Source organism: Pogona vitticeps, chromosome 9 (assembly GCF_051106095.1).
Source record: "Pogona vitticeps strain Pit_001003342236 chromosome 9, PviZW2.1, whole genome shotgun sequence".
In the NCBI taxonomy this organism is placed as follows: Eukaryota; Metazoa; Chordata; class Lepidosauria; order Squamata; family Agamidae; genus Pogona; species Pogona vitticeps.
Window position 1 is genome coordinate 25,172,233 of NC_135791.1, and position 11,534 is coordinate 25,183,766.

Below are 11,534 nucleotides of genomic sequence, written 5' to 3' on the forward strand. Positions count from 1 at the left end.
ACACTCCCTCTTAAAATGGGAAGGAAGTCTGCAACACGGTGGACGTTCCACGCAAGAAGACCTAAACGGAGAACCCACTGCCTCCAGATCCTTTTCTTGGACTCCCTCGCCTATCAGCCCTCACCAGTCAACCGTGAGGAATGCCAGCAGCTGCCGGCATGGACCAGCAAACAGGGAGAATGGGACTTTTAGTCCAACATCTGGAGGAACACTCCCCCCCCCGTTCTCCAGCTGCATCTAAACCCAGCCTCACACCCCTGGGCCAGAAAGTTGTGGCTGCGTGGCAATTCCCCAGAGGCGGCTTCTGTTTATGCATGCCAAGGGTGCCCCTCTCTCCCTCCCTGACTATATGCTTGGCAAGGGATGATGGGTGTCGTAATCCAGCCATATCTGGAAGGCTCCACTTTGGTTGTATCTGGTTTGCCCCCTCACCTGCTTCTCCTGAAAGAGTCATATAAAGGAATTGGTTTCCCCCCGCCCCAGATTTTCAAACTTTTCCATGCAGTAAACTTAGGTGTTGCATTCTATTTTTTAAAATTATTCTATTTATATGACCGGTTAATAAGTTTACTGCATGGAAAAGTAAAAGGTCTGGGGGGGTGGGAACCAAAGGAAGAAGAGACGGGAGAAATCCATCTCAATCTGTTGATGGCAAAGTTACATTTAAGCCTGCCAGTGTAGTTAGTAGTCCATTGCGACTTACTTGATCGCCTATGGAGAGCTGAAGTTCTCTCCAGCTGACCAACGGGGAAGCTTAGCTCCCCCCCCCCAGTCTTTTTTTCGAGGCCACAAAATGACGAACCAAGGCACATGGGAAGAAAGAGATTTAGCAAACTCTCATTGACTTCTCTACACAGCTCAGCATTGTGAATCGTCTCCCTCTTAAAAAGACACGCTTCGTTTTCATGAAGACTAGAAAGAAAAAAAATCATTTATTTTTTATTTGTTTTTTTTTATAAAAAAAACAGTTCACTGAAGTGAGCCCTTGTTTGCAGAGATAAGGGGGTCCCCCACCCCAGGCACCCATAATCACATGAAATATTTTTTTTTTATTCCCCCTCCCATGCCCCACGCTCTGGAAAAAAAGAGAGATTCTAAAGAATGTCCAGCGTTAAATGTACAGTACATTTGCATATGTAGATCAGCATCCCCTAAACACATCCCTCATTTTTTTTTTCTCGATGGGGGAAAGAAACATAACTTTTTAAAAAAGAGCCACCAGTGTATTCCAGTTTGCCAGCTGCATTTTTGCTTACAAAAGTACCTTGTTTATCGCTTAAGTAACTGAGAGCCCTTATTTAAAGGCACAGAAAAGAAACATCACACATTTTTTTACACACATCTCATCCCCCACTCTTGTCCTGACTACACCCCGAGAGAAAGGAACTTCCCCCCTCCATGTGTCACTGTGGCATGTGAACAGGGCGTGAGTTTAATGTGACTAGAACAACTGTACAGGCAAAAAAACAAAAGCATGAGGGGGGGATGGAAAAAAAAAATTAAGTGCCTCCATAGACATTACACCAAGAGATAAACTTCCCTCTTTAGAGGAACTGAAGTGCAGAAAACCTCATATTCTAACTGATAATTTCAGATCTTCTCCTACACACATGAAGGTCTGACCCATTCAGATCAACCACCCCAGTTGACTAGATGTGTCCGGAAAATTCGCCACATCGTGCACAACACACTGTGTTCTATTCTAGTATGTTTGTGAGTTTTGGGTGGTTCGTTTCATCTGTATTTCATGTTTCGAGATAGTTGAGGCAATGACGTCAACTGAACAGCAAGGAAGCCCAAGGAGAATCAGAGAAAGCATGGTGGGAATAGCAAAAAGGAGATATTTATATTGATAATTAGAATTGACTGCATCCAGGAAAACAATCAAGGAAACGAGGGGTGGATTCCTCCAAACCCTGACAGCCTGAATTCTCATCGCAATGAATCCGCCACGATGCAATGCGCCTCCTCACACGCCTTCCATGCGGTGAACATGGGATTATCTCTGGGACGCCGAAGCAGATGGTGGTCACCTGACTTTAAGGCTCTCTGGCTTCAATGAGATTGCCCGGGGAATCCGTTCACGAGATTCCCCAAGGGCCAAGCGGTTCTTCTTGGGGGGTGACGGCGCGGAGGGAGAAAAACTGGAGCAAGATGATCCGATGGAAGAAAAGTTTAGGATATAAAAGGAAGCAAGAGGGAAGGAATGTTAAGAGCACGGCCCTACTCTGAAGCACAAATAATCTTTTTTTTTAAAAAACACCATCTGATGTTACCTGAAACATTAAAAACCACATACATTTTAAATGCTGCTCATTTGAGAGTGAGCACATCTGTAAGGGGTAAGCAACCTTAGGCCATCCAGATGTGGCTCACCTGCATGTGTCACCCTTGCAATGCTGGCTAGGGCTAGGGGGAGGGAGGGAGACCATTTAAGCTCCCCTGCAAGGCTGAATCTTCTCCACCCCGGCTTTAAACCTTTGCATTATATCAAATTTTTATATCCAATCCAGTGGATGTCCGATGCAGTGGATTACAGCCCCCATCGTCCCCTGCCAGCAGTGCCGTTCAGGCCGGGAAAGCCTGCACAAGGTGGTGCTCCCGGGAAGTAAAAGGTGTAACGTTTGTGCCCCAACGCAGAGTGCGAGATAAAGGCCGCGAGTTTGTGCTTTCAGGAGAAGCAGGCGCACCGTCCGGAACTGTGCAAGTCAGTTTAAAACGAGGAATGTGAGCCAGGCCGTAGAGTGTATCTCAGCCCCGGGTGTTTAAAGGGGAGGGAAAGAAAATAAAATAAAGGAAAGCAGAGATTGTTACAGTCGGTCTGGGGAAGGACAGATAAGGGTGCCGCTGGAGCCAAACTTGCAGAAACAGCAAGAACGCACGGAGAAAGAAAGTCGCTACAGATGTGATTTAAGCTGCCTTAGGTGAGCAAAGTCGCTCCCCCCGAACAAGGGAGGCGGGGGGGGGGAAAGAACACAGCGATGTGGGAGATGTGAGTCACGCTTTCTCAAAAGGCGATGACGCCCAAGCAGCGGGAGGGTGGCAGGAACACGCCTGGAAGGAGGGTGTGCCCCCTTTTTTTATTTTAGTTTGTTTTTTTAACAGGGGGGAGGAAACATCCACCAGGACTTGTATTCCTGTCCCGTGAAGGAAAAGGATGATCCTTCTGAGCAATGCCTCTCCGTCCCTCCCTCCCATTTTGGCCCAACCCGGCCATTTTTAAGAAATCTCTCCCAGCAGCTGGCCTCCCTCCAAAGGAAATAACGAACAAAACGTCCCCGTTTTTTCTCTCTCTTTCTCTTCGAGGGGGGCCTGGAAGAGATACGGTCGCTTTCGGGGCCGGGGTGGGCAAGCTGTGCATCCGTTTCCTGAGAAAAACAAAAAGCGCGTGGCGAGGAAACAGACGCGAGTCACCGTCCGCACCTCGGATCGTGCAACGGCTGTGTTTCCACCAGGGGGGGGGGGAAACGGGCGTCTGCTTGCAGAGCGTCTTCTGAAACCCGTGGGTGTTGTTGCCCTGCCATCGTTGTGACACACACACACACACACACACAAGCCTCCTTTGTCAGTCTGACTGGCAAAATTACTCATGGAAAAAACTACCGCAATAACCGGATCTGAGACTTAAAAAAAGAGGGTTTTTTTTCCCCCTCCAAGGAAACAAGGCAGCGAATCGGAAGTTTACCAAGTATGTTAGAACAGATTTGTGCTGATGGATTTATTTTTACAGCAGGAAGACGGAGAGAAGGAGCAAAAGTGGGGAAAAGCTCCAGAGTCCCTGAGCTCCATTTGTATTGAAGGGAGAGTGAACGGAGACCCGATCCTTTCACACTTAAAGAGTTTGGAGCCTATGCACTGCCAGGGAAAAGACAGCGCGACACAACGTGGCTTCACCCCCACGTTGGTCGCCACGTCTTAAGTAGCAGCCTTCAACTAGGGAAAAGAGGTGGCCTTGATTGTGGTTATGCGAGAAGCCAATTCTTTAGTCCCCGGCTGGAAATACTAGGTAGAGTTTGCAATCTGAGGGAGGGCAGGTGGGTCTCAGGAGCTGGGAAACCAGGGGCACACGCATGGATCCTGCCGTTTCTATTCCATCAATGGTTTTCGTTAAAATAAACCCACATCTGTTAGTTGGAAACATCAGCGTCTATTAGCTGAAACTGAATCAGAAAGGCAGAGATGTTCCCCAGCATGCATGCACACACATATACTCTCTCTAACTCTCTCGCACCAACTAGGAGAACTTAAATTTCCTGACTTCAGTACTGGTATGGTCCAGGTCAACCGGAGCTCACGTGCAAGACACAGAAAAGAATAATGCAGAGGAATGAGCTCCTAATGGCTCACGGTCCCTTCCTTAGGACAGGACATTTAGAAGGATTGTGATCATTTGTGAAGAAAGGCCCCAGAAAAGGCCAAAACGAGAGAAAAGGATGCGGAGATTTTCAGAAAAACAGATTTACACTCCCTGCTCCACCCCAAAAAAAGAGAGAGAAGAGAATCCAAACAGCCCTGGAAATCAGAAGAATCCCGAATCAATCCAGCCCTGCAAAGCTGGTTAGATGGAAACAAAGGAGAGACAGAAGCTCGTTCAAAGCCAGGCAAAACTCAGAAAGGATGGGGGGTTTTTTTCCATCTTCTAGATGGAAGTGGTCCATCTTCAAGGAACCCAGCCCGGTGGCGCAGGAAGAAGCGCCTCCTTCTGAAAGGAAAGCCCCGACAGGGGAAAGCAGCCAGCCTCTTCTCTGATGAAGGGTGTCTTCCCTTCCACCCACCCGTCGGGCGGTGCCAGAACTGGTTTGGTTGGGTATGCCCGTCCTTGCCTTCTCCAGGAAAGGGAAACCCAGCAGGTTGAACAGGTCAAAAGGGAGGGTTGTTCTCCGAAAGGGCTTCACAACAGGAGCTGGGCCACGGAAGCCGAGCGTTCCAGCGTGCGTGAACCACAAAGGTGGCACCAGAAATACTCGTTTCTGCTTGGGCTCTCTCCCCATAGGGAAGAATGGGACACAGCGGGTTCTTTTAAGCCAACGTTTCTCAAGCTTGTGTAACCCGGGTGGCCTTAGACCGCAACTCTCAGAAATTCCCGGGCAGCGCAGGTGGTGAGGAAGCAAGCCTTCCGGGAGTTGCAGTCCAAAAAAAAGCACCCGGGTTCCCTAAGGTTGGGAATGACTGCTTTAAAGAAAAACGTAGAGACCCCCCCCCGGGAGGGAGTCTGGAATGGTTACGGAATTTGTTTCCCTTTAAGGCCTGATAGTGCCGGTGGAAGTGACCTCCAGGTCGTCAAGATGCCCCCGTTCGCTCAAGGCAAGGAAATCACCAACCTGGTCCCCCCCCCCCCCCCCGTTCAGCCAACTTCCTTTAACAGACACCTCGCTTCTCAAGCAAAAACCATTTGGAAGACATCACAGGCTAGGGAAGAAACCGGGGCGAGGGTGAGAGAGAAATGCAACCTTCGGTCATCCCAAAACAAACTTTTTTTTTAATGCAGCGGAGGCCAAAAAGCACGCCCCTCTCCTTCCCATCAGCCTAAATCAAAGGCACTCTGTAGGGTTCAAAAGGAAGCCAAGAGGCCTGACAGACAGATTCTTTCCGATCCAAGTCCTGGCCGACGAAAACGGTCCATGCTGCCGGAAGCAAAAATAAAAAAATCCAAAACCAAATAAGCCATTTCAGGGAGGAAAGGGGTGGAAAAACAGAAAAGAATAGAGGCTCTAGGATTCATTGGTTAGAGATTTCTCGTGTGTGCGCAAATTATAGAAATCTATCTATCTATCGATATAGATATATAGACCTTGCCCTAGAATTATGATTTGTAGTTGGACGTTAGCCACATTAAACCTTCGTAAAGTCCTTCTCCCGACGTGGCGCACGACGGCTGGACGTACCAATTCCTGTCCCTAATCCGCGTGAGCCCCAGTTTCTCCTGGATCTCGTGGGGCTTCATCGCGTCGGGGAGGTCCTGCTTGTTGGCGAAAACGAGGATGATGGCATCTCTCATCTCCCGGTCGTTGATGATCCGGTGAAGCTCCTGCCGGCCTTCGTCGATCCGGTCGCGGTCGGCGCAGTCCACCACGAAAATCAACCCTTGGGTGCCCGTGTAATAGTGTCTCCAGAGGGGCCGGATCTTGTCCTGGCCCCCGACATCCCAAACGTTAAACTTGACGTTCTTGTACGTCACCGTCTCCACGTTGAAGCCCACGGTGGGGATGGTGGTCACCGGCTGTCCCAGCTTCAGCTTGTACAGGATGGTCGTCTTTCCGGCGGCATCCAAGCCCAGCATCAGGATCCTCATCTCTTTGTTGCCGAAAATCTTGGACAGCATCTTTCCCATGGCTGCGGGCGACGACCACAGTCCATACAAGGCTGAAGGTGGGGAAGGGGTGGGAAACAACGAAGGAGAAACATAAATAATTGCATATGTGCAGGTTACCATATTTTTCGCCCCATAAGATGCACTTTTTCCCCCACAAAACGGGGGGTGGAAAGTCTGTGCGTCTTATGGAGCGAAGAAAACAGATTATATTTTCCTGTTTTCTTCTCCTAAAAAATCGGTGCGTCTTATGGAAAGGTGCATCTTATGGAGCGAAAAATACGGTATGTGCCGTCAACCTCACCTGGTTTATGGCCACCCTGACTGAGGTGGGGTGGGGTTTACAGGTCCATGAGATTTATTTCAGGAGTGGTTTTGCTCAGTTTCCATGGCCAAGTGAGGATTTGAACCCCCCAGGACACCCTTATCCACAATATCCCACTGGCTTGCAATAAATGCAAGTATCTAATTCTCAGCTGACAACCTGACAACCTTTCAATTTAATGTTTTAAATGAGGTTGCACGACACCGTCAGCTTTTATTCTGGACCAGATTAGTCTGAATCAGTTCAAGCGGCCCATCTGGTCTCCTGGGGCGAGTCAGGTTCTATTCTAGGTAACCAGAAAGATTCCTTTTTGTTTCGTTCTGAGTTTTTTTTTGGTACACAAGAAGAGCCTTCTTCTCTCGCCTCACCTCTTTCAGGCCAGGCATGAACGAGGAGACATGCCGTGGCAAGCCGGGTCTGTTTTAAAGGCTAGCCACAGCCACCTGTCCCACCACAAGCATCAAACAGGAACTGATGATGACGTGGCCGGCAAGAGACATGAAGAAACCTGGATCACACCCAGTCTCGCTCTGAGTTTAAGCGAGGACTGGGACACAAACTTAAAAAAATAATACATGAAATATTTTTGTAACAGAGGGACATCACCCACAGAAACCGAGAGATGGGGATCGGCGTGTCTTCCCCTCTTTCTAGTCTCGGCCTTCCATAAGAACCCAAATACTCTCTCTCTTTTGCACGAGACATTCATCCCTGTCTTTTCTTTCCCGCAAGCATCGGAGGCCGTGGAAAGAGGCACCAGGCAAGGGAAAAGGGCAGGGACAGGAAGCATGTCTTTCAACAGGGCAGAGTGAGTGCATTTAGCCCTATCCAGACAGGATTCAGCCTCTCTGCATAGGCATGAGATGCAATCATCACCCTGGTGCTGGTGAGATTTCCAGATGGACCTGACAGGCACCTGTAGGAGAACAGGATGGTTTTACGACGTTCCGATGGTCTTTAGGGACCAACGATTCGGAGGTCGAATCCTGGCGATTTTTTGCTGAAATCCTCTTTTCCTTCGTATCATTTTGGGAAATTCATGGGCACAGAGAAAGGACGAGATGAAAGCCTGTATCCTTGATTCACTGAGGTCCATTGCCTTGGAAGCTTGGTTTTCCCAGCATGCCCCCCCCTTTTAGTAGGGTCCTGGCCAGCCACCTGTGTTCCTATTCAAAATCCAGGCTGTCCTCCTCTCTCTCTCTCCCCCCCCATCATCCCCAGGGGAGACAGGCGGAAGGAGAACCGAACGAAGAAACACTTCCCCCAACCCCCTACCCCTGTGAAGCGTTCTGCATTCAGAGCAGCACCTGAAACAGGATTTCTTACTTTCCCCTCTAACCGGCATCGGGGTGCGCGTCTTCAAATCTGTGCCCAGGAACTGACTGGCAAGTCAAGGCCGGGGGGGGGGGGGAGGAGGTGACTCCCTGGCCTTCTCAGACCTCGATCACAGCCTCCCAGCCCCGGCGGCGCACGGCAGGATTTGAGGTTCCTCTGGAGAGTTTCGCCTTGCTCTAACGCCAAGGCCGTTTTCCGTCTGCTAGCCAAAGGAAACAGGCTGAGCCCGGCCGGAAGTGAGGGTTTCTCATGCCGCCCCGGCTGCAGCAGAAGAAAGGCTAGCAAAGGACACTTCCCTTTTCCTGGATCGGGGCCAGCCAAGGCCGTTCTGGGGCATGGTAGTACTCAGACCTTCACCCCCTTCCCAAAACAGCACTAAGAGAGAGAGAAAAAAAACCCAAACCCCTAATAGGTCTAACCCAACTTCCCCCCCCCGGGGGGGGCACCTCTGATCGTCTCTAAACCAGGTTAAACCGTCCAGCAGATGGGGAAAATTTCTCTCTCTCCAAACTCTCAGACAAAGAAGGAAGGATGATGCATAAAGCTGACCACACCCCGTTCCCCACTAAGCTCAAGAGAGGACACCCTTCTGCATTCTGACAACCACTGCTTCTCCCAAATGGAGGGAGCCAGAAGACAAGAGGCTTGGCCCTCTTTTAGGGCTGTGCGGGGATCGGAACTCAAGACCCTCGCATGCATGACCCGGGTTCTCAGTGAGGTTCTCCTCCTGTTCTCCACCCCGACCCTTTCCAATCCTGGCCGGCCTTACAAAAAGGCTAGATTCTGAACCCAGTTCTGTCATCCACCCTCCACACCACAGCCAGTCTGGAGGAGAAGCTGATGCAGCGTGACTTTACATTTCACGTCCCATCGCCGACTCTCTCTCCTGTACACCTGCACACACACGCTTTCCTAAAGTCCGTATCACAGGAACTCACACCCTCGCCCGCGCACACACAAAACAGAGTCCGCTGGGGTTTGAAGGTCAGGCTCAAGTTTATGATGAGACCCATTGATTCTCAGCCAGAGAACTCTTCATTTCAAATCTGGAATTTAACGGCAAGGGGGGAGACCCAGAGCAAGGTCTGGAGGCTGAAAAAGTGAGGCCTTTTGGGGTGGGGGGCTCGAAACCGTCATTTCTCCTCCACAAGGCCTTCCCCCACCCCAAGTTTGTCTTCTGCTGATTACAGATCCTAATCTCTTCCTGAACAGCCTCTGGGTTAAATAATAATAATAATAATAAAATAATAAAAATGTTTCCCTCCCTTCTCCTTCCAGATGTGCAGTCCAACTGCAGGCAAAAGTTTTAAAAGCAGGGAGGGGGAGACGGAGAAAGTGAAAACAGGTTTGAGCGGAAGGGAAAAGAAGTCAGTTTAGCCTCGCTGGGGAACGAGTGATAAAAAAAAATCAGGTTCTGGACATGCAGGCACAAAAATGCATCATTGTCGAACCTGGGGGGGGGGGAAGAGAAATCACTGAAAATATGACTGTTTGCAAAATCACGCCAGAACTTTAAAGATCTGGATCATTTTTCCGCTACTCCAAAATGGTGGCTTCGAGAACTTGTAATTTCCCCGGCGTCTCCTTTGGCAGCTCTCCGCGGGGGCCGTCCAAAAAACGCCCAGCTCTGAGACGGAAGGATTTCAAATAAATTCGGAGTCTCCCTTCCACCTCGCTGGGGAGGAAATGGGTCACCCAGGTCTCCTTTTCAGAAAAGGGGGGGGGGGCAAGGCCTCCCTGAGTCTCAATGACAGAAAAAGTTGCTCTACTTACAAAAAGGGGGGGGGGGGGGGGACAAAAACCCCACAACTCTTAAAAACAGATTTCTGGAAGGAGGTTCAGGTCATCAAACCCGGGGGGGGGGGATCTGAAAATGAATCCCAGAACTTGGGAAAGTTACCTTTGTGTGGACATGAATCTAATCTAAGAGTTGTCAGCCAAAAAAAGGGATCTTTTCCAATTTCTGCTAAATTCTAACCCCCTCACACACACGTGTACGCTCAGTTAGCAATGAACGTCAGAACGCAGCGCGGGGGGGGAAACACCCTTGACTCAACCTTGTGGTGTCTTCTTTTGAAGAACACGAGTTTAAAAGTTTAACCCTCTCCTCCCCGCCCAGGAAGCGGTTTTCCAAGCAGGAAAGAAACAAGAGGCCGCCCCCCCCCTGCACAAACGGGTCACATTCACACGACTCACCCACAGCAGCTTCCTCTCCCCCACTCCCACCCACCCACCCCCGGTCAAGCCGGGCCCGGGGAAGCCAGCGCGCGCCTCGCTTCCGGAAAAACCGAACACGCGTCTCTTACCGGAGCGCGCCCCGCTGCTTCTTGCCTCGACGGCAGTTTCAAATTCAAACCCCAGACCCCACCCCTGAGCAGAACGTGAGGAGGAGACACCCAGGGCGGGCGCACGCATGCACAGTCACACACACACACACACAGACACGAGATCGCGTGTTCTGCAAGCCGAGAGAAGGAAAGCCAGGTTTCAATAATACTAATAATACAATTAATAAAGAGGTCAATCAGACAAGTTTGGAAGCATCATCATCATCATCATCTTATAAGGATGCTCGGCCAAGTTTGGAAGCCGCCGTCCTGCGGTCGGCCTTTGTATGAATCTTTAACCCCATTCAGCCCGGATGGCAAGGAGAGAGCGAGCGAGAGCGAGCGAGCCGGCCTCGGTTCTCCTGCTCGCCGCCGCCCCTCCCAGGATCGCCAGCCGCGGGCAAAAAAATTAACTGCACTCGGCGGGGGGGGGGGGCACAGTGGGTTCGTCCGAAAGGGCACAAAGTGGCCGGGGGGGGGGTCGGGATGGGGCGTGAAGCAACTTTCAACTTTCTGTCAAAGTCCGAAGGGAAGGCAGCTCTGGGAAAAGGGGTCGGCCCCGCGTGCACACTTCCACCCCAGGACGCTGCGTTCACACGACCTCTCCCCCTTCTCAGTGCCAACACGTGTCCCCTAAACCTCCTCAAGTCCGGAGAGGAAGAGGCGGGGAAGAGCGGGCGAGCCCCGCCACGGAGCCCCAAACGTGCCCCCCCCCCCGCATGGGACCCGCCGGGTCTGGGGAGCCGAAACTCCGGTCGGTTGGTTGGGGGGGGAGGGAGGGAAGGCCCCCGCCCCGCCCGACAGCAGAAACCCAGAGGACCCCCCCGCCCCGCCCCGCCCCCCCCCCACCGAGGCCACTTACCTTTAGAAATCGTCGAGAGGGGTTGCCCCGGGAAGGGGGGGGGAGAGAGAAAAAGGAAAACCTCGCCCCGCACCACCGGGCGCGCCGCCGCCGCCGCCGCCTTTCTTCTCTCGCGCCAGGGGGGGGAGAGAAAAAGAAAGAGAGCAAAAAAATAAAATAAAAAATAAAAAGCAAGGGCGCGCGGGCGGGGCGGGGGGGCGGAGAGGCCGGAGATCAAAGGCGGCCTTTCGAACGTTCGGGGAGAGAAAGTTTCCACTTCCGAAGAACGCGATGTAACAACCGAGGGGGGCCGCCTTTTAACCCTCGCCTGGCCGGGGCGCCGCCGCCTCGACGCTCAAGGGGAGCTTCCTACCCCCCCCCGCTCTCCGGAGCCCT

At 51.4% G+C, this 11,534-nt stretch overlaps 1 protein-coding gene across 4 annotated transcripts; it reads right to left on the reverse strand.

Moving 5' to 3' along the window:
• Positions 1 to 913: 913 nt before the first annotated feature.
• Positions 914 to 11,533, reverse strand: LOC110075617 (ADP-ribosylation factor 6). 4 transcript variants are annotated; one of them, XM_072979640.2, is made up of 2 exons: positions 11,160 to 11,533; positions 914 to 6,363 (listed from the first exon to the last, which is right to left on the reverse strand). In XM_072979640.2, the coding sequence occupies exon 2, from the start codon at positions 6,329 to 6,331 to the stop codon at positions 5,804 to 5,806; it is 528 nt and encodes a 175-aa protein (XP_072835741.1). In that variant the 5' UTR covers positions 6,332 to 6,363; positions 11,160 to 11,533; the 3' UTR covers positions 914 to 5,803. The 4 variants fall into 4 exon arrangements, with proteins under 4 accessions (XP_072835741.1, XP_020642701.2, XP_072835742.1 ...); XM_020787042.3 differs by lacking the exon at positions 11,160 to 11,533 and adding an exon at positions 10,277 to 10,400; XM_072979641.2 differs by lacking the exon at positions 11,160 to 11,533 and adding an exon at positions 10,167 to 10,185.
• Between the last annotated feature and the right edge of the window lies 1 nt (position 11,534).